A 23,377-nucleotide genomic window follows, 5' to 3' on the forward strand; every position below is an offset into this window, starting at 1 on the left:
CTTTTTATTTCATTTTGTTATATTTCTTATGTAAAGTAGTATTTATTTATTGTTACACCAGGTTCTATTGCTCGTAGCTTGACTATTCTCTCCCTTGTACGTCGCTTTGGACAAAAGCGTCTGCTAAATGACTAAATGTAAATGTAAATGTAGTAATAGTCCAGGCAAAATAGCATAGATCATTTCTATGAGGTGTCCAGAACAACATACTAAAAGTCCTAAGAAATCCTAGTTGAGGAAATATGTTTAATTCTCATCAATCTGAGATGTGTGCTAATAATGCATGGCATAAAATACAGCTCAAAAATGTAATTTTTTCCTTTACTCCTATCAAAATGAAACTTTAAACAATGAAAGTACCCATGATAGGTAAAACATTTTGTATTACATGTTTCTTTTTAAATTAATTTGAATATGCACATGAGCTCCACACTTATTGAATATGTCCATATTCCACAGAAAAACATGTCCTCTTGTAGAACACCACTACAATGATAACGCACAAAAAACAGCACTAATGCAGCTTTACTGACCTCCGTCGACTCGTCTAACTTGTTTTTAAAAAGGAACGGGCTACCTTTCATCCTTTCCAGTACCTGGTTCTGTATGTGAGTGCTGGATATATATTTAATGAGAATATTTACTGAGAAAAATGGTGACGTGTGCAATACGTATTTTACCCACTGTATTTCTAGGATGATTTTATGCCAATTTTTGATTTATAAAAAAAAAAAAAAATTATCCCTGGAATTAACAGCAATAAATACAAAATTCAACTGCATTGACCTTGTCTTTGAGTTAGATTTCCAGTCTTGATGCAATGACTTAAATCCAATCAAACTTACGCATCAGTGCACCACTCATGCAGCATGTACCCTTGTTTATGTCTTAGCTCTTGTTAGTCAACTCGTACAACAACTTACAAACCTTGTGGGGCTCAAGAGCAAACTGCTGATCACATCATCAACGGCTGCACCAAGTACCAGTGCCCTGGTCCTCAGGCACTGTCTACTTTGAACAATGAATCCCAAGCATGGATCCCAGACACAAACTTAGTTATTTAACTATAGTATTACTAAATAGTATAACTAAATGTATTTCGAGACATACGAATATATATATATATATACCTCAGAAGCAAACGTTTTGACCTAACCAGCACTGGTGAACTACAGGGACAATTCTCAGCTTTTTATTTGTTTGTCTAAATAAGCAGTCTCTTGCAATAATTCTCGCTGCATCTGACTGATTCTATTGGAGTGTGAGTTCTATTGCTGGACTGTACTTGCTGATCAAATGAACCATTATTGTCTCTAGTGTCTCTAGTGCTGAGGCTATATGAGGCAATATGTGTTAAAACATCATTCGTTTATTCCCCTTAAAGCGCCAATAAAGAGACAATGGCACTATATTTCGAGTAGATTTATTTGACATGTGACATGGTATTACAAGTCAATAACCACAACCTCTCCCAGGTTCATACAGTTAGGTAGAGTAACATTCTTAAAGCATCCAGTATAAGACTATTTTCCAATGAGAAGAAAAATTCTAATTCATAGTAAGACTTTAAGTTACAGGTAGCTAGTCAGACACAGGATCTCTTCAGACATTCCTGAGACATCTTTCTATGTAGACTTCTTTACCACTCTAGCCTCAGCTTAAGGGGAGCTGTAGCGGCCATAGAAGAGGATGCTCTGTGTGGGGTTGTGTCGGATGAGGAAGAGGAAGGGTAATTCACAGTAATTCACCATGACGGCAGCTGTAGCTGCGGCTGCCTCAGTGCCCTCCTCGTTCACTTCCACAAAGGACTTGTGCACGACCTTGGACAGAACCAGATTGTCGCAGGACATGCCGGAGAAGTCACACTGGGGGCTAAAGGCATCCACCATGCCCATGCTGACCAGGATCTCCTCGAGATCATAGGTCTCTTCCAGCTTGAACCTGGGGAGACCCACCTCGACCCACACGGTGTGCATCATGTCAGGCCTGGTCCACTCCACAAGTTTGTCATACGTGAGCATCTGCTCCAGCTTAGGGAGTGGCAAAGAGAGAGGTTATATATCAGAGCAAGGACTGGGTATCTGAATGTCTGAATCTCTAATGATCCAGGTTGGACCCTATGTTACATAGCTAGCACAGCTGACGAAAAGGACTACATGCTTACTTTTTCAAGTTTGAAGATTAACATATTAGTTTGTAGTTGACAAAAACACTTACGTACATAAACTATAACCTCCAATAGGTCAGGTCAGGCTGATAATAGGTTAGAGATATTTCATCTAATGTTGTATTTTTTTCAGGATCATTACAGCAGCAGCAGAAAGGACTGCAGATTTAAGTATTGTATTGTTCACACAAAGAACATCACCTCACCTTACTTTTACCTTTTTGTAAGAAATGAGACATATTGTCACAGTGTTAATTATCGGACGGCGTGTGTTATCGGCAAACGTTCGCGTTGTCATGTGAATCCATTATTGAACTGAAGTTATAGATTGTTAATCCATTATTAAACTTAGCATTTTGATTGTTTAACAGAATGGCCGAGGTTTGACACTGTCCGATAACTGACATAGCTACGCTAAGTGTATCAGTGGGAGATATCTGACGAATATTTTGTGTTAAGCTTGTTCACTCAGCTCTATGTTACTTATTATGTACTACTTCCGTCTTACATTACTGTTCATATAACTGCTAATTTTACCTTCTCCAGTCCAGTGGCGTTGTCCTCCATTTCATTTGGGAGCAAAACGAGCATGCTCATGTCTTTGCCCACATAGGGGAGTTCCAGAATCTGGCAGTTGGCATCGGGGACGTAGGTAAAGGGGAACGGCAGTGGTACAGGAGGTAGAGAAGTCGTTTAGTAATCAGAAGGTTGCTAGTTCGATTCCCTGTCGAAGCGTCCTTGAGCAAGACACTGAACCCCTAATTGCTCCTGATGTGCAGTGTGCCATCAGTGTAAATGTACAATGTGTATACATCCTTGTAAGTCGCTTTGGATAAAAGCGTCGACTAAATGTAAATGTAACGTAGCCGTCTGATGCATCATTTGCACAGGCTTACTTTCATTCTGCAAACAGAAATACAGATTTAATGCATATGCACACAAATGTACTCTTCGTCCTCCACTTGGTCCTCTGATGTGTCCATTGAACCTCACAGGGGGTGAATGGTAGCAATGCAAGTGATCAAAATTCAACACGGGTATAAGAAATTCAATAGCTGCATGAATTAGTATATTATTGCAAACGGGTTGTTTGCTTTTACCTTATTGAGCTTAAATTTAACTTCACTGGTGCGAGCACGGTTGAACTGCTTCTCCCAGTTGCCTTTGAAGTAGATGGCGTTTACCAACACAAGTCTTGTTTCATCATCCACAACCCCTTCAGCCAACAGGTCCTTGATTTTCTCTACAATAAAAATTGATCAATCAATCAGAGAATCGTGAAAAACACGATGTAATGATTCAATTGTGTCTACGTATATAGAGTGGCTACTGAGAAATAACAACAGATCTAGCTTACGGAATGAATAACAGATCTTTGAAACTGCTGTTAAATTGTTATTAACTGTTTTATAACATTTATGCTGTTTGGGTTTCAGCACGGATTGATGATTACCTTGTGTCTTTTCCTCCACCCATTTGTTGATGTTCAGTCGTGCCGCCTGTGCATTTGTGCGGAAGTCAACAGCCTCCAACTCGGCAAGATAGTGTGTCTTGGTGTCAGCAAGGAATTTCTGAAATGTGTGTGTGTGTGTGTGTGTGGGGGGGGGGGGGGGGGGGGGGGACACTTAGGAATGATCAAATTCAAGGCAGACCCATGAGGGACTAACATCGCATTGATATCTGATATCTTCTGTTTCCTACATAAACCAGTAGTGTCCAATGTTCCGTGTAACACTGAATGAAAGTCAGGTATTTACTATGGCCTCCCTGCAAACAAACCGGTCTTACCTCAACAAACTGGTCTTACCTCAACAAACTTGTAGGTCTTTTCTCCATACAGGCGATTGGCCAGACTCAGTGCATATGGGGCTCCTTCTTTGTTGAGTTCAGCGAAGAGCTTGTTGAAGCCAACATGGAAATCACCATCTGCAGACCTGCCAACATTGGAAAATGTGTTTGAGTACCACTCCTGAGGGGGGGGGGGGGGGGGGGGCGGCGGTTTTGTGCGGCACGGCGGGGGAGAGAACTGTTGTAAATGTAGTATACCCCCACGATTTTTCTGTTGTCCTGTCCAAGATTTTGTGGCCTTCATTTTATTAGTTATAATTAGGGTTGGGTACCGAGAACCGGTACCAATATGGAACCGGTTCCAATACAACCGGTACCTACCCGGACCGAAATGCAACGCAGATTTCGGTGCTTCATTTCGGTGCCTGAGCCAATTGAACACGGTCGCTAGGCAGATTTTGTGGGGCACATGTACAACTGCCCCAGCTCCCAATGTAAACTTTGTCCTGTGTCGCTCACGCTCATTGGTGTTTTCATAGCAACAGTCTTATCTGATAAATGCCGAAATGAAGCACCGAAATCTGCGTTGCATTTCGGTCCGGGTAGGTACCGGTTGTATTGGAACCGGTTCTGATATGACAGTGAAGAGCAGGCAAGCACAAACAAAACTAGCCATCAACCTTTTAACAGAGAAAATACCGAAAGGTAAACGGTCAAAAGTGTGGCTGTATTTCGCACAAAAAGATTCAAACATCGCGACGTGCAGCAAATGCAACAAAATAATTGCGTGAAAAGAGGGGAGAGAAGGCAAGAGTCAACGGCAGATCAGCAAACGAAGACTGAAAAATATACGGAGATGACAGCTAAACTACCAACGGTAGTCTCTTAAAGGGGCAGTACACATTTTCTAGTACTCAGTGTGTTCAAGTAACAAGAGTAACTATAAACAAGATAGAAAAGATAGGTATAAACAAATCATAAAATGGTGAAATTTCATGAAATAAATGCAAACAAAATAATACATTTTTGACTCCAAAGGCCAATATGCTCATATTTTTGCAAAAGAAGTTTGAAGCTGTTTTTTGTATTTATTTATATTTATTTAAGTATACTATAAACTGTTGTTTACAGTTAATATAATGTTCATAGTTTGAAGTTAAAAAGTTTGAAGCTGTAGTTGGAAGCCAAGTGTTTTGTATGTATTTATATTTATAATATACTTTAAACAGTTCATATATTGTTCAATTTGAAGAAAAGAAATTGCCTTGGCAATAAAAAAAGCCTTTCTTTAATGTTGTCAATCGTTGCTTTGTGCTTTTAAAAAAAAAAGTAGCGGTTCAGGCACCGTTTAGGCACCAGTATCGTTTTAAAAGTATCGGTTTAGCACCAGTATCGTAAAAAACCCAAACGATACCCATCCCTAATTGTGTACTTTTAGATACATATCTGTGTGTACAGGCCTCATCGACAGCATCGGAGAGGGTTTTCTCCTGTGCAGGTCATGCGATTAGTCAGGAAAGGTGTCGCATTTTGCCGGAGAAGGCAAATATGCTGATATTTCTACAAAAGAATTGCTGAAGTATTGAAGCTGTAGTGTGTGTACAGAGTGTGTGTGTGTGTTTTGTATTTATTTGTATTTATTTAAGTATAGTCTAAACTTTTGTTAACAGTTCATATATTATTTAAGTTTTAAGTTAAAAAGTGTTTTGTATTTATTTATATATATATAATCTACTTTAAACAGTTCATATATTTGGCAATAAAAAAAGCCTTTCTTAAATGTCGTCAATCGTAATTTTTTTAATTTTTTATTTACATTTTTTATAAAAGTATCGGTTCCGGCACCGTTTAGGCACCGGTATCGTTTTAAAAGTATCGGTTATGTACCGGTATCGGATAAAAACCAAACGATACCCATCCCTAGTTATAATGCTGTTGCATGTTTGAACCAATAGACGGCATTCTGAGCTAATAAATAATGCAGTTCTGAACCACTTTAGTAGGCCTAATGAAAGAAAAAAAAGACTGTGATAACTGTAACAACAAATTCGTAGCCTAATAAAAACTTTCTCTGCACAAGTGAGCAGTACGTAGCAGGCCTATTACATTTCCTCTGGGATGTTATTTCACTCTAGGCTACTTAGGACCTTCTCAAACAATGGTCATGTTGTATTTCTCCCTTTTTAATTAACATATTTAACACGACCTCATACCTGTCAAGTGTCATGATTCATCATATTTTTTTTTCTCCCCACGTCTGACGTTTGAATGCAAGCCCAATGACATCATGTGATACCAGGACTAGACAACTGCTAAGACATTGCACACTGCAAAAAGCATGGTGGGGAAGTCTGAAAAGAACGGTGGCATGGCCATCTCTCAATGATGACTATCAATGATTTTTTGGAGGCGCATGGAATCTTTTAATTTTATCCGGTGGTTCTGCCATGGTAGCATACTACAAGAGTTTGTCTGAAATTAGTTATATCAAAAACACCAAGAAAGCGTAACGTCAAACCATTTGTAACACAGCCAAGACACTTAGATATATTTGCCATTTTAAATCGATGGCGATCATAAAGACTGCATGGTTAACATCGTTAGGCTAAAATTAAATTAATTTAACGTCTTATCTCTGCATTACTCGTTAGTTTACCTTTCAGTGATTTTTAACTTGGTTTAATGTCCTCACTTGAAGAATTGGCCAGATGTTGGCGAGAAGGGAGAGTTAGGTAAGTATGAATGAAAAATCGCTAACTGAGACAAAAACAGCGCTTAGTTGATTCTACTGACTGCAGAGTAACCTAGTACTTTCTGATTTCGGGGGTCATACAGAGGATAGTAACGGCAGGGGGTCTGTGATTGGTCAAACTCCTCTTCTGCTTCTTGCTCTGCTGCAGCTGCCTATGTAGGCCTACGCCTTGGCGACTCGACACAGACAGACTGTGAAGGTTGAACCTTCTTTTAACGCATCAACTCGTACCAGCGTACTTTGATGTCAAAATGCGTACATGTTGGCAATGGTGTGTGTGCGGGCCTCATGACTAGTAACTTGCATGCACTAGGGCCTGTTATAACTACCTTACGCCACTGACTAGGGCCTGTCATAATAGCCTGCACCTGGGCCCGTCGTAACTACGTTACGCCACTGTACAGAGGTCTTAGCCCAATGCAGGGGCAGCGCCAGAGGTGTGCTCCCAAGAAAATAATGGTTTATTTATTATTGTTACTTAATTTAATTTTGCGTTACTTATTGTGTGATAATAATATTTCACTCACAAAAGAAAATAATAACAGATTGAAATGAACAGATTGTTTTATACACAGAGCAATCAATCTGTAATAACCTTTGACTCCATTTTCACATCGCACGCGTGAACGTTGACATTTCCGGACGGTTGAAGGAGAAGGGATCTAGTTTCAAGTTAACATAAAAAAATTAGTGCTGTCAAACGATTAAAATATTTAATCGCGATTAATCGCATTTATGTCATAGTTAACTCAAAATTAATCGCGATTAATCGCACATTTTTATCTATTCTAAATGTCCCTTCATTTATTTATTTTTTCTATCATTTTATTTTAATTTTAATGCCCTTATCAACATGGAAAAGTGAATTGGCTTGCTTTATGCAAATGTTTTATTTTATTGAAAACCAACATTGCCAAATAGGGCGGTACAAAATAAAATTTCAGGTAAACAAGGACTCAGCCTATAGTGCAGTTAAACCATGGCTTAATATTGTATTTTTTTTTTTCAAGTTTGCTGGGAACATAGCAGTCAGGCCTCTTATTTCAGAAACAATGAACCGTAACAGTTAGGTTACCAATAAAAGGTAAGCCTACTACTTCTTTGCTTTCAGCCAGCTGCCTGTTGACATTTTCAGACAACAGTGAAGCTTGCTTCTTTTGCACAACACAACTTTTAAAAGTAAACTTTCCATTCAGAAGCTTTTTATCATCCATTTCGCCGTATGGCGCTCACCATTCACTCTCAAACCGTAATGTTAGCCTACTACACAGTTTGCGAGGCCAAAAAGAACGTTAATCTAAAAAAATAAAAAAAATAATAATAATTAAATCTCTCGCGTTAATCTCGCGATAAAATAATTAACGGCGTTAAAATGGGTTTGCGTTAACGCCGTTAATAACGCGTTAAACTGACAGCACTAAAAAAAATGCATCGTTTTTGCTACCTAAATGCCCACGTTTGGAAGAATCATTGAGAAACGAGAGTAACGTAGAAGAAGAAGAAGAAACGCCAGGGGTATCTAATGTGGATTTTGAAAAAGAGGAACTTTGTGGTCAAGGTCAACCCTCCATGGCTACTGAGGGTGCTAACCATGGTGCATTCAGTACGGTGACATTTAGCATGAATGCCCAGGTCGGTTCGAGAAGACCAATACTCCAGAAATATCCACCTTGCATGTATGGAGTCCAACAGGGGTTCTATGTGATTATTGATGATTGTGAACTGAAATAATATATACTTTTAGAACACATGTCTGACATTTTCCAGTTTAAAATTAATCAAACTGTAGCGCCTCTCTAGCTTGTTTGAGCTTTCATGAGAGGTGGCTAACCTGAATTCTTTTAACTAACAAAGATACACTTGGGGTTTCACTAATGAACTTGACAATATTAATCCAGTATATTTTACAATAATGCACTTACCTTTAACTTAATAGTTATTACTAATCTAATCAAATTTTAAATATGCAAAACCAGTACACACAACGGATAAAAAAGCATGAAAGATTTACTTTAGAAAAAAACACAAATCAGTACTTCAATTTACATTTCCAATATCCTTTGCACATATATACACATCAGCATGACATATCAATATTCACAACAATAATCACAATACTAAACTAGCCGGCAATACTAAATAAACTAATACCTTTACAGTTCAAACGGTGCAGAGCTGACTGTAGCTGGTGAACGTGGTAGCCGTAAACAAAATGGCTGCTTCACCGTGAGGCACAAAATAAAAGGGAGATGATACCTCTGGTGGATGAGGTTAAAGCCACACGCCCAGGGGCAGAAAGGCGGCAGCAGGTGGAGGAGAGACGGACAGAAGATCCTCGTAGATGACGAGATGAGTTGAGTTGACTTGAAGAAGAGAGGACTGATGCAGATGTCCAACTGGAGTTTCCACAGCCGTTACCACTTCGTTAGCTGGTCGCTAGCTTTGTAGCAAAGTCTGTGCTCAATTAATAGCCACTGTTTCAGCAGCTAAACTATTTTTCCTCTTGATGAGTTATCCACACACCAAACTAAATATAACACCATTAATAATATAACAGAGTCCGTGTTGAACACTTTAACTAATAATGATGAATACTGTATGTATTAACTATACCGCTTCCACTCTTCTTTTTAACCAACCTCCTCGCTCGCGCTATCTCTCAACCCTCCCGTTCTCCTCACGTCAGTCCAACTCCTCCCACTTCCCTGTCCTTTGACCCCAGATGTAATTCGCTCATAATCAAACCGTACAACAATAAAATACATTCACTAAACATTTTCACAAATACATTACACAACAAATAATTAACATTTTAAATCAATTAACTTTGAACCTTAATGCTATTTATTATATCATGAACTTATTTATTCTAACATATACTATTTATAAACCTATTCTATTTATACTATTAATAACTTTAAGCATCTAGCCTAATTTTCCAAAGGGCTACAAAACTATTTGTGTTTAGTTTAAGTTTAGTTTAATTTCACTCTGTCTGACATGGTAGTGGTGACCTGGTGGTCACCTGGCGCCCAACTTTAACCCCCATTGAAGTAAGTGAAATATTTGGGATTGTGGAATCTATAACATGCTGCATGCATTTAGGCTCTGTTCGAAAACTCTTAAAATGCGTCCTTCCTTTCTTCCTTGTCTTATAGTAAGGAAGGAAGGACTGTTCGAAAACTCTTAATCTTTCTCTTCCGGTTTCATAAGATACCTTGAAATCGTTGCGTAAGGGTCATTTTTCAAGAGAGCATCAATGCAGCCTTGATGCTGCCTATTACCCATAAATCTGTACGCCAGCTCCCTAACCAGAGAAAATAAAAATAAAAAGATGGCGGATGAAATCGCCACAAAAGTATTCACCGATGTAAGTTTCTTTGTTTTTTTTGCTTATTTGAAAAAAAAAAAGTTACCGAGAAATAAACAGTGTACTATGTAATTATGCCATGATTGATTAACAAAAATAGTCTGATTTTGTTAGCGAGGTATCCGTTAGCCAGGTCGCTAACAGTAGCTGTTAGCTAGCAAATAAGCACACACAGCGTGAAGACATCACATGTTGCCGTACATGCTATCTTAATAGACTGTTCTAAATCAACGTTTTTTGAGATACCTTCCCCCGAAAGGACGTGTCTCGTCAGACACCTGTCCAACAAGAGATCAAGGATCAAGAGGATCAAGACAGCTATCTAAGTTTTCGAACACAGTCTTCAGTCACTATCGCAAATGAACGCGGCTATGTGCGCGTCCCTTCGGAAGCACCTAATGATAATATTACTAATGGATTTGTATATCGCTTTTCATGGACCCCAAAGACGCTTTTGAGAGCAAATATGTTAACAGATGACAGACAATATGGTGGGGAGATGTTGTAGTATAGAACCAGACCCTCCAGGATGTTGCGATCGCAACTATTAACGCAAATTCAACCATTGCCCACGAACAGTGGCGGTTCTACATCGAATTACACCCCAGGCGAGACCCCCTCCGAGCACACCCCCCCTCCGAGCACACCCCCCCCTCCTCACAGAGGATGCCCCTGAAATTCACATCAAGGCTACATCGTAGATGATGGATTTAACAGAATTCCAGAGGATGTTTAGTGCCTTGGACATTTTTTTGTATCCTTCCCCTGACTTATACTTTTCAATAACCTTTTCTCTGTTGATTGGAGTGTTCTTTGGTCTTTATGGTGTAACGGTAGCCAGGAATACTGATTACTGAATACTGACCAGTGAATGGACCTTCCAGACACAGGTGTCGTTATACTTCAATCACACTGTATATTATATTATCCTATTTTCTGCACTTCATTAGCACTTCTATTACTTTGTATTAATGTTGTTGTGACTGTGTTAAGCACCTTGAGATTTCTTTGTATTTTAAAGTGTGCTATACAAATAAAATCCATTATTATTTTATTATCATTACTTGAAACACATTCACTGCAAACTGATCCCCATTTCACTAATTGTGAGACTTCTAGCACCAATTGGCTGGACCTCTGTTGAATTAGGTCAGTCACTTTAAAGGGGGTGAATACTTATGCAATCACTTATTTTTCATTACATATTTTTATTTAATTGACATAACTGTGTAGAAATCTGTTTTCACTTTGACATTAAAGAGGGCTTTTTTGTGATTTTTTGGTCAAAAAAGCCGACTTAAATTGACCATGATTGATTTATAAAAGCAATAAAAGGGTAAAACATCCAAGGGGGTGAATACTTATGCATGGCACTGTAATTCTGTGTACCAGGCTGGAATACCCTGCAAAAATGTAAGAAAAACTTTCATGACATTGCCAGCTATACTGCCAAAAGACACCAGTTAATGTGTTGGCAAACTTCTATCAGTGTCAACTGGATTGTTGGTGGTGTTTGCAATGTTTCTGCATGCCTTTTAGGTAGTTAGCTTGCTAGTTTTGGAACAGAACTCCTTATTGCTGCTTTAACAAATGAGGTCTGGATACTCAAAATGCCACAAGCTCTATGACGCATTGAAGATATGGTGCTCTAGCATTTAAGTGTGACAAATATGCAAGAATAGAAAAAAATCGGGAAGGGAGCAAATACTTAGCACTGTATATAACACACATATAAACACACACACACACACATATAAACATGACCTATTTCCTTAATCTATATAATTAAATAATTACACGCACATCATATGCACATCCCATAATCCTCAGAGAAGGACATCTCCAGCTCAACCAAGCCACAGAAGCCCTTACAGCTCAACCAAGTGTTGTGTCTGATTTGTAGGCTTGTGAGAGAGAAAAACATTCATCTTTTCTGATCCGAATAAAACTCTTTGTTCTAGGTTTTTGCGGCCTTCAGCGGGCATGACTGTAGATAGTTATCATGGTCACCCCTTCAGTGGGCATGAGTGTAGATAGTTATCATGGTCACCCCTTCAGTGGGCATGAGTGTAGATAGTTATCATGGTCACCCCTTCAGTGGGCATGAGTGTAGATAGTTATCATGGTCACCCCTTCAGTGGGCATGAGTGGAGATAGTTATCATGGTCACCCCTTCAGTGGGCATCAGTGTAGATAGTCATTATGGTCACCCCTCAGTCACCCAACATATCCCTAGGCCCAGACTTGATACATATTTAAACAGAGTGCCCATAATGTAACTCATATCAATAGTGTCAATCATTTTGTAGTAGTATAGTAGTCTTAATAGCTTGTTATCATGAACATCCTAGTGTTTCTACTGATTGTTAATATTTTACTAATATTATACCCACACTGGTTATTATATTGATTGTTAATAGTCAAGCTACAGAAGCCCTTACAGCTCCAACAACTAATATGAGATTAGGGCAGACGTTACATGCTTATATGACCGGCCCGATTGTGACAGACACAGTTTGATGGCAAAGGGCTAACCGGTGATGAAACTCTGTGATGAAGTAAAACTCTGGTGAAAATGCCTAATGTCTTTCTTCACTGGTGACCAGAAGAAAATCCACATAAAACAAAATGGTCAACAAACACTGGGTTAAAAACTCCTTGATTTACTATTTAACTAGTGCATACAAATACATAATCAGTTTCCGGAAACAAAGCTGATATTTTCTTCAATCATTTACATTCCGGCATATTACATCTGATATTACATATCATATTACATCCCCCCCCCCCCCCCCACACACACACACACACACACACACACACCCCAATGGGGTTTCAAAGTCCTCTTGTGATAAGTGGGGGTGGTATTGGGAAGATTGCCATTGCCAGAGGAAGATCTCTGACAGCTTGTAAGAGTGACTTGTCTCTCTGGTGATGAGTGGGGGTGGCGTTGGGTTGTTTCAGAGGTTGGGGAAGATCTCTGACAGCTTGTAAGACTGTCGCGTCTCTGCGGGCTCATCATCATCATCCTTACAGCCCTTCAGGTCCTCCTCCAGCTTTGGCAGGGTCTTCTCATACAGGAAATCAATGATGTCTGCCATCAGAGACAGAGGGAGGGAGGGAGGGAGGGAGGGAGGGAGGTTGAAGAAGGGGACAGACAGAGAGACAATGCGGCAGAGGAAGAAGAGCAAGACAGAAGAAAGGAGAAGGTGGAGAAGCAGAGGAGAAGGGAAGAAGACAACAAACGTGAAGCTGTTGTTTTCGTGATGTAGTGCTTTTCTCAAACCCAAGGTCACTTTTGCATACTCCGCCAGAAAACAGACAACAGTATTAGACATGGCCGAGAGAGATACCAGATGAACCAGCAGGGGTCAGTACTCACCACAGAGAGACTTTCTGTTCCAGTCTGGTATATAAGTCACCTTCAGCTGGTAGAACTTCTTTTGTAAGTAGTCAGGTGGGGTGTTGCTTCATAGAGAAATCACAGGAAACTTTTACTCAACATCACCCTAATACACAACTCACTCAAATATCACACTAACACACGACTCACTCAAATACCACACTAACACACGATTCACTCAATATCACACTTACACACAACTCACTCAAATATCACACTAATACACAACTCATACAATATATATTATTGCCACCATCGACATGTTTCTCTGTTCCTACTCCCCGATGATCGATTATTCGTCATTAAGAATTCATTCGAATAAAAATCCAAGCCTAATAAATAATTGTTCTAGTCCCGCGCATTATGAGAACAACCTCTTCCGGTATCTTGCGTGAGCGCGACTTCCTACAGCAGACGAGCAAAGATGAAGCGGGCTAGGAGAAGTGCAGAGTGATACCATTACTCAAGAAAAGATGATAAAGTCCACTGCAGTTACTGTGACGCTGTATGTACTTACCATAGCACAACGTCTCCTTTAATATATAATTTAAGAAATATACATCCGAACGTAAATTCCAGCGAAGCCAGCACCAGCGGAGGGCTCCAGCAGCAAACCATTCAGGCTACACTAGCTAGGAGGACGTGCGATGACAAGCAAGCTAACGAAAATACCAAACGCATAGTTAATATGATTGTCAAAGATATGTTGCCTTTAAGTCTGGCTGACGGCGAGGATTTCCGAGAACTAATGGGATTGATTGAGCCAGGATATCGTATTCCATCCAGAAAAACATTGACCAACAGTTTGCTAAGAAGAAGGCTGAGTTAAAAAGGAACTAGCTACTGTTGACGTCGCTTTAACCACTGACTGCTGGACTGCCTTGACTACGGAGAGCTACAATACAGTGACATCACTACATTGAGGAAGACTGGCAAGTGAAATCGGCAGTCCTTCTCACAGAGAGTTTTTCAGAGAGACACTCTGCCGAGAATTTGGCTGATAAACTAAAGGAATCCGTAGATGATTGGGGGCTAGCTGGCCGAGTAGTTGCTTGCATGCATAACGCCAGGAATATAGTTGCGGCAAACGATCCCACTCGAATGAGTTGGCAGTCACTCCCATGCTTTGCACATACTTTACAGTAAGCCAGTGGCTTTGCTCTTGACTTGCATAGGGTCATTGCAGCAGCTGGGAGGTTAGTGAAACATTTCAACCACAGCACACCTGCTACCAAAGCATTGGATGTGAAGCAAGGAAAACTACAAATGCTAAAGCACCACCTGATCCAGTCGTGCAAAACGCGATGGAATTCGGTCTGTGATATGTTTGAGAGGTTAATGGAACAACGATGGGCTGTCACTGCAGTGCTGTCCGATTGTACAGTGACTAAAATCCAAAATGCCAGAACTCTCGAGATGAAAGACGAACACTGACAGCTAATGGAAGACTCCTTATCAGTGTTGAAGGCACTTAAGTGCACATACCCAATCACCTTCAGCCTGCTAAATGTTCATCTTAAGAGTGATGGAGGCCACCCCAAAATAGAAGCATTCAAGGCCAAAGTGCGGTCTCAGCTGGCCAAACGAATGAAGGTATGTCTGTTATATAATACATATGTGTTTGAAGTTCCCTAGAACTACTAGCTATTTGTGCATAGGCTATTGATAGACCGGCTCCAATTTTCTTTTTTCTGCCTCTGCAGATCGATTCGGACAACTTCCCTTCAACGTCAACCACAATGATTGCTATGATCTTAGACCCTCGCCACAAATATTTGGGATTTCTCAAGCCTTCACCAAGGTTGACTTTGAAGAATGCATTACTGGATATCGTGGCCACCACTACTGTTGAACAGATTAATGCAACTGAGAGCGCAGGAGCACTGCCGTGGAGAAGTGCTACTGCAAGTGCCATAGCTGCGCTTTTGGGTGACAATTACACTGCTCGTCCAAATGATGTAGATGCAGAATTGGATAGCTACCTCAACGACCAGCCACCTCCCCTGGATTCAAATCCCACAGACTGGTGGAAAAACAACCAGTGTTGCCAACTTTTCTGTAAGGAAAGTAGCTGTTAGCTCTCCCAAAAGTCGCCAGAAGTCGCTAGATGACGTAACCAACTAATTTGCATAATATGCAAATAAGCTGCGCATGCGCACATTATGCAATTCTGGGAGAGGTACAACTTTCGCGCGAATACAAAGTTCTAATATTTTGCTTGCGAATACAAAGCTCTAATATTTTGCTGCTATCTAGTCAGACTAGCCGCGCAGGCGCTTTGTGAGTGGAGAGGAGACGATGACAGCCCTCGCTGTACTCAGCTATCGTGAGATCGGTTGTAACGTGAACAGCAGAACGGGATATGTGAGATGCTTTTTCAGTGCTTTGTCGACATAATAATCCAATAATAATGACAGAAAAAAGTTGCTAGATTTGTAGCTAGTCGCTTTTTGCTAATAAAGTCTCCAAGGGGTCTGGAAAGTCACCAGATATTGCGACAAAGTCGCTAAGTTGGCAACACTGAAAACAACGCAGAGAGATGCCATTTAAAATGCATCATGCTCTGAATCATTCACTAAGCAGCCTAATATGAGGCCAATGCCCAAGTGACAACGTAGGCTAATTAGAATAGATACGAAACACATAGCGTTCTGAAACATTCATTAACAATTTCCATTCAGAATGTCAGCTGAACAAGAACAGTCAGACTAACAATAGGCCTATGAATGATTTAAACAAAACATATCAACATGAACAAGAACATTATTTAACAAATAATCAAGATGGATGTTTGTGAATGTTTCAGAAATGCTGATGCTTTCAAGAGCTGCAGAATGTTAGCCAATTAAATATTAATTCACTTGAAGATCAAGTCGATTCTCCTCGCTGTTTGAGTTGCAAAAATGTCTGTGACTTGATCATACCAGGCAGGATTTTTTTTAAGAGACTTCAGAATTTTCTTTTCAATAGAAATCATGGCCAAATGTTTCAATCTCTCCTGCCCCTGTTCCGTGTGTAACTTTTGATTTGTTTCAAGCACGAAAAACAAGAACGCTCAACCCCTGCAGAAGTAGCAACAATGGTTGCAATCAGACACATTCATTTGTACAGCTGTGGCATTGCCCCATCAAGACCACTGGATTTCATGAAGCCAATGGCCTCGCAGAGATTTCGTGAAGAATTAATGTCTGGATTACGATAGAAATGCAGCAGACAACCAAATTGCTGCGCCAACGTGGTCTTGGCATTTATCATGACGTTTTGTTGCCCTGTCCAAATTTGTAATGTCGGCGAATCCATTTACAGACCATGTGTGTGATTTACCCATGAGCAAACAGGGCCAGCAGTATAGCCGATTGTTAGTAATGGTACTGTCATGGCAAAAGGTGTCCGGGCGCAAAAGGGGTCCGGGCGACGTGGCTTTCGAACGACAGTTGCTTTACCAACGCTAGCATTACGTAACCCGGACGCCTCTTGGCTATCAGTCAGAGAGTCTCAAGAGTCATCAGCTACTTTTTAGTCGCTTAATATTGTGCCTTAACTATGACATGTTTCGTTTTAGCTAAACCTGCCTGCCGGTATCCTGTAAGTTAGCAAATTGCAACAGGTTTCACCGCTAGCATCTCGTTAGCGATTAGCAATTGTTAACCGCTAGCATCTCGTTAGCGATCAGCAATTCCTCCGATGAGCTCTATAGTTAAAGGGGGTGCAAACAATTCCCTGTTTTGTGAAAATGTAATTGTGGGTGTCGTCAGATATGTCTAATAATCACAACACATTAAGGACTTTCTTAAAGCAACACAAAGGAGGAATTGCTAATCGCTAACAAGATGCTAGCGGCGAAACCTGTTGAAATATGATTACTTTGATACTATAACAAACTAGCAAGTCAACAACTTTCCTAACACAGTCAAACATCAAGCACATGGTTGTTTTGCTCGGTTTATTACAGGTAAAATACAGGCAAGCTGGTCTCAGGTAGCAAAGTATAATGCCAGATGCTCTGGGGTAAATCGCGTTATTGAGGTATTTAATGCAGTACAAGTCTATCACTTCCAAAAAAGTGTCCGGGTGACGTAATGCTAGCGTTGGTATGGCAACTGTCACTCAAGAGTCGTTCGAAAGCCAATATTACATCACCAGGACCCATTTTGGCGCCCGGACACCTTTTGCCATGACAGTACCAGTGAGCCATGGGTATTTCGCATACCAGCTAGCATTATACGGCAGTGGTTTTACCACTGGGTTTAGTGACTTGATTTTTTGGAAGGGGTCTCCCTGTTGTTTTCATACTAACCTTCTCTCTGTAGCTAAATGTAGAAAACGTTTTTTTCAATAAAACATGTACAATGTCTTCGTTTTTCATTGCACATCTCTTTATTTGCAATATTTCTACAACAATCCAAGGGTGAAGTTCTATCGATATCCTACAGCAGAATGGTCGAGCCGGGTAACTTCTTTCCCTAATAATGTCTAATCCCCTCCCTCCAACGCCAAATCCGTTGTTTATTGGTTAAGCGATGTTGGCGCAGACTCAGACGCTAGGGAGGTCTTTCCTCCCCTGGGCAATGTAAGTGAATAAGCCCCCCCAAGAGCCGCCAGTATCAGAGACCGAACCCATTGATCTCAATAGGGGCAAAAGGGAGGACGGCGCTCCGTGCAATAATTTCTGGTTACGATAGGGGGTGCTAATGTTATTTTAACTCAGGGAAACTAATTGTGATATGCATAGTATTAAATACTGATATCAAACTGCATTTTTAAAGGAGTTTAGTCAGTTCAATTATAAAAATTAACTCTCAAAAAGTTTGGGGAGGTCCTTCCTCCGTTTCCTCAATGGAAGAGCCTCCTCTGATGTACACCATTGACCTCCGTTCCATCTAAACAAGTTTTTTCAGCTGCCGGACTGACAGTGAATCGACTGCGCACACGTCTTACCCCAGAACATGTGAATATGTTGATTTTCATGAACAAGAACACATAGATGGGCCTGTGATAGGTAATGTATGCCCAGGCAGTCCATGCAGGCAGTTGTTTAATAGCCTGATGTTTGTTAGCCATTTCGCAGAGCCTACAGTAGGCTAGCCTGTAAGGTAGCTATAGCCTACATCTTGCTAAAAGTTTGCCACGACTGTCAGTTTAAAAAAATTATCTAATATGGCATTAAGCCATGTTTTGTTATTATTGTTGCGTATGTGTCCAGTCTGATGACCAGTCAACTTCGCTCATAGTTTTAGGTTAAGTAGCGTAGGCTAAGTTAAAACTCAATTGTCAAATAATTAGGCTTCCGCCAGCGTCGAGAAGCCTGACGTTTAAAAGGATGGATGTAAACCGTGTTTATTTCTTTTTTAAATTATTTTCCAATATTATTATTATTTATTCATTTTTCAAATGTCTATGCTGTAGCCAGGCAGTGATGTGTTGCAATCGCTACCTGTTCAAATCCGTCGGATGGCATAATGCACTGTGAAAACTAAACTTGACTACAAAATGGCGTATTTCCTTAATAAAGCTATTTTTGTGAAATAACAGTCCTGTTGTGTGCGTGTTTGACCTTAATGCGTGTCGGGGTGATGAGTGGGGGGAAAACCATGGCGGGGAAGAACAGAAGCGTTGTACTTGTCAGTCTTCCATGTACTTGCTAACATGAGCCCCTTACCCAAAGAGATGAGTGAGGTCATCCCAGACAATGTCTCCAGGTTCCTCCACAGCCATTTCATTGATCCTGGGCGGGGCACACAAAATCTGGGTTAACTTCAGAAATAAGGTGATCATAAGAGACTCTCACACAAGCGGGAATTCTTGAATGTCTAGATGGAGGTATTTGAATAGAGAATGCCATCTGGAGTATTACTCAAAGGAGCTGTTTCGATAACAGAGTGAAGTTAGAGACACGTGAAGACACTTTGATCAGCTGAATCTACACATAACCAGAGTAACAGTTTGAAACGTACACTTTGATCAGCTGGATCTACAGGTAACCAGAGTAACAGTTTGAAACGTACGCTTTGATCAGCTGGATCTACAGGCAACCAGAGTAACAGTTTGAAACGTACGCTTTGATCAGCTGTGATCTACAGGTAACCAGAGTAACAGTTTGAAACGTACGCTTTGATCAGCTGGATCTACAGGTAACCAGAGTAACAGTTTGAAACGTACGCTTTGATCAGCTGGATCTGCCCCTCTATGGTCTTTCTCCCGTGGATCTTTCCACCAGTCTTCATTTTACCCATCAGGTAAGTCATCCTACACAACACAGGCAGGGAGGTTACTCTTAGCTCACAAAGGCAAGGATAAACACACACACACACACACACCAAAGCTGTGTCAGACGGAAGCAGGATCTGCATATGGTCTCCGTGTTGAAGGAAAACTGTTCCTTGCTAGTGTTGTGTATGTTCTCATGGATTATTCAGCCTGTCACAGCAAAATGTACCTGAACTGAACATGTTTTGTGTGCAACGTGATGTGACTGTCACAAGAGCTTTCTCACCACTTGTGCTTGCAGTGCAACCAGCTGCGAGTCTGGACCTGCTTGGCCACACGCCTCCAGGCCAGTTTCTTATACAAGTCCATCTTCTGGATGACCGCAGACCCGTCGCCGCCCTCTCCTCCGGGCTCAGCCCTCTTCAGCAGCTGCTGGTGTAAGCACGTCAGGAGGACCTTCAACTCTGCCTCTGACCATGCCCCATGATTCTCACCTGAGGGACAGGAAGTGACAAAGCATAAAACAAGACTGGGCCAGTATTCACAGACCTCAGTTGTCTGCATTAGTTTAAATGTCTACCTACCCTGTGTCTATCAGTTTATGCACTGTCCGTCTAGCTGGCTGCCAATCACAAAATTAGCTTAAAGGTACAGTCCACAATTCTGGCAAAAGGTTATTAATATTTAAGCTCAACCACCAGTCACATTTTACCCCTCCCCTCCAGCCTAACCCCCGGAGTAATAGATTGATTGCCTGGAAATGTTTTATGGCTGGAATTCACTGTTTGTTTGCCATTTACAAATTACTCTGTACGACCATCAGATTTCTTTTCAGAGCAAACACTGAAAGGACAGCTAGAGGACCATGAGGAGCAATTTGCTGAAATTGGGATAAGAATCGCGGACTGAACCTTTAACACTATGGATGTTCTGGTGTGTATCTGATCACTCACACATCCCGTTAAAGCGTTTCTGCACGGCTGAACAACTGCGGCCGATCTTGTCTGATATGGTCGTCCAGTTTGACCCATGCAGCTTATACAGTTCCTTCAAGTTCTTGTTCTCATCTTCTGTAAACCTGCGGATGAGGGGCACAGAGTCATAACACTGATGAAACACCCCCAACCTGATGCTGCTCTCACACAAACTCGCACACGTACACGCATACACACACAAACACACAAACACACACAGAGTCATAACACTGATGAAACACACACAACATGACGCAGCAGTTTCATAAAAAACAGAGACACACACACACACACCCCCACTGAACCCCACTGTGCTGCTCACCTGGTTGGGGAACTTTAAGTCACCTGAGGCCACATTAAAATGTCTGTCTGGGCACATTTCTTTATAAAGAGAACCGGTTTTTGAGAAGCTTGTGTTTACCTCCCCTTGTAATTCTCCCTGTTGCACATCCTCCTGGCTCGGTCGAGTATATTCATCCAGGAACGAGGGATCCCAGCGCCTGTTCAGACACAGGACACCATTCACTGCTGCACTGCAGGCTGGACTGTTGTACACCTCTAACTTTTAGTCACTTGATACAATTTGACAAGTCACATCTAAAAAAAAATGTAATGTCGGCATGACGGCAGTGGGCACACTCACCGAACAAACTCGGCCTGTATCACTGAATCACATGTCTCATACTTATACATGACATGAAATCTATACTCACATAAACACCAGAGGAAGTTGTGCTTCCTCTTCAGACTTCGGATGGTAACCGTCTCATCTGGGAAGCGTGTGGGTCTGAAAAGCTTGAACTCGCTGTCAATCCCGGAGACGGCCAGGAAGTCCTTCACGTTCTGTTTCAGCTGCTTGTTCTCGGCCGCGGTGAACCGCCCTGTTCCCACAGGGATCCCTGTGGCATGGTGGGGGCGGAGGGAAAGCAGTAAATACAAAAACCCTGGATCACATGACTGAAGTTATCCCTCAAGTGGTCAGTGGTCCTTCAGCTTCTCAAACACAGTCCACCCAAAAATCTAAATGATGATGGAGAACACATGAACCCAGTATGACATGTTTAACTCAGAAAGTCATAACATACCATACCATACCAGAATCATGCAACTATGCACTGAGAAAACGTCCTTGGCAACATATACATAAAACTGCTGCAGGCCTCACATATTCCCAATGGCCTGAATGAAGATAAACTCCTTCACCTCTGAAAATGCACACTTAATCACCCTGTTTCAGAGTGCACTGCAGGCTTTATATACTCCCAATTGCTAAAATAAAGCTTGCTTACTCACCTTGCTTCTTGTATACCCTGTAGCGGGGCAGGTCGTAATTGATGGCCCCATACACTGTGACGACGTTGCGAAACGAGAAGTTAGGCAGGAACTCCAGGATCTCCTGTCGGGTGGCCTCGTCAACGTCCAGCACATCATCTGGGTGAAGCCGTGCATCTGTGGGAGAGTGTGTGTCTGCAGCAGGCTGTGTGTGTGTCTTTCTGACCTTCGCCTTGCGCTTCACTCGTTTCTGGGGGACTGGTTCAAGGTTGGTTTGCACCGCTGTGAGTGCCGCCTCTGCTTCTGTGTTCTCTCCAGCACGGTCTGGCTCTTCAATTCTCCCTTTCTTCTTCTTCTTTTTCTTCACCTCTCTCTCCTGAGCAGCAGCAGCAGCAGCATCTGCAGCCTCTTGTGTCACACTTACGTTCTCTGCATCGTGTTTTCTTTTCTTTTTGTTTTGCCCTTCTCTTGTGTCACACTGGCCCTCGACGGGTCTACAGTCATCTTTCTCACTTTTTGTTTTCTTCTTTTTGTGTTTATGTTTCTTTTGAGAGTCGACTCCCGTAGTGGTTGTCTCGTGAGGATTGCCGGGCTCCGCCACCTCCTCTAAAAGTTGCTTCTTGTTCCTCTTCTTCTTTTTATGAAAGTCCAGATCTGCTTCCGTCATGGTCACCTCAAGTAGTTTTTCCCTCTCTAACAGCGTGAATAAAGGAACATGGAAATTCACGTGTCTTCACTGAATCTTTGTGCCACTTAAAACTGATCTGCATTTTACTTCAAAATGTAGAGAGGAAGAGACATCTGAGAACGTATTTCAGTGATAATACATATATTAAATGAAAATTAAATTAGTTAAATGAATTCAATTCGTTTTTAGATCAAATGTTAAGTTGAGGGTCCGAAACCACAACTGTATGTTCTCCTCCGAGCAAGATATGCTTGTTCAATGGCTGGGTATGTAATTTGAACGTAGCTAGCTAACGTTTTAGTTAGGAATTTACAGAAAGTAGTTAGACATATGTTTTTCGCACAAAATGTAAGCGATATTATACATTATGTAATCAAAACTAGTACCGCCAGTGTGTAGTTAAATGTATAAAGCGTTATTGTTTTGCTCCGACAACACAACTTAACCCATGTGTGTTACTCGGCGATGACTCTGAATGGGCACATTTTCACAAACATGTATCTTACCGCCACCTCGTGGTATGGAGTTGTATCTTGGGCAGCTAGAATCGGAGGGAAGCAGATAAATTCATATCATCAGTCATCAGTTGATTCAGACCCTTTACCATTTCACCATGTAACAAAGTAATAGTCCTGCAAGAAAAATCCTAGTTAAGTAAAACTACCAGTTTTCACCGAGATTAAAAGTATATTAGCAGCAAAATGTAGTTTAAGTCTTAAAAAGTAGCCCACTAGTTTGCACGCTCTGAGCGATATA

General features: G+C 41.1%; 2 protein-coding genes across 2 annotated transcripts; both read right to left on the bottom strand.

Annotated features, from left to right (window-relative positions):
• Positions 1–1,496: 1,496 nt before the first annotated feature.
• On the bottom strand, positions 1,497–9,121 carry LOC116224357 (leukocyte elastase inhibitor-like; the record flags this gene model as incomplete). The annotated part of the gene is made up of 7 exons (XM_042710230.1): positions 1,497–2,030; positions 2,705–2,834; positions 3,033–3,070; positions 3,268–3,410; positions 3,621–3,738; positions 3,975–4,101; positions 8,964–9,121. Coding segments are annotated over 7 exons (1,086 nt in total), but the record flags the coding sequence as incomplete, so codon positions are not given.
• Positions 9,122–11,954: 2,833 nt separating this feature from the next.
• On the bottom strand, positions 11,955–23,105 carry LOC116224372 (transcription termination factor 1-like). The gene is made up of 9 exons (XM_031583749.2): positions 21,955–23,105; positions 21,375–21,560; positions 21,083–21,161; positions 20,641–20,765; positions 19,974–20,181; positions 19,640–19,726; positions 19,140–19,205; positions 13,460–13,545; positions 11,955–13,171 (listed from the first exon to the last, which is right to left on the bottom strand). Exons 1-9 carry the CDS (start codon positions 22,598–22,600, stop codon positions 13,038–13,040), a joined length of 1,617 nt encoding a protein of 538 aa, XP_031439609.1. The 5' UTR covers positions 22,601–23,105; the 3' UTR covers positions 11,955–13,037.
• Positions 23,106–23,377: the final 272 nt, after the last annotated feature.

The sequence above is a fragment of the Clupea harengus genome, chromosome 17, assembly GCF_900700415.2.
Source record: "Clupea harengus chromosome 17, Ch_v2.0.2, whole genome shotgun sequence".
Taxonomy (NCBI): Eukaryota; Metazoa; Chordata; class Actinopteri; order Clupeiformes; family Clupeidae; genus Clupea; species Clupea harengus.

What these genes read in the sequence shown, in the direction of transcription:
- LOC116224372 (XM_031583749.2), bottom strand. Translation starts at nt 22,600, where the DNA reads ATGACGGAAGCAGATCTGGACTTTCATAAAAAGAAGAAGAGGAACAAG. An exon ending in CAGGGTATACAAGAAGCAAG is followed by an intron (nt 21,561 to 21,954) that starts GTGAGTAAGCAA and finishes ACCATGCCACAG; the next exon opens with GGATCCCTGTGGGAACAGGG. An exon ending in GAAACGCTTTAACGGGATGT is followed by an intron (nt 20,182 to 20,640) that starts GTGAGTGATCAG and finishes CCTGTCCCTCAG; the next exon opens with GTGAGAATCATGGGGCATGG.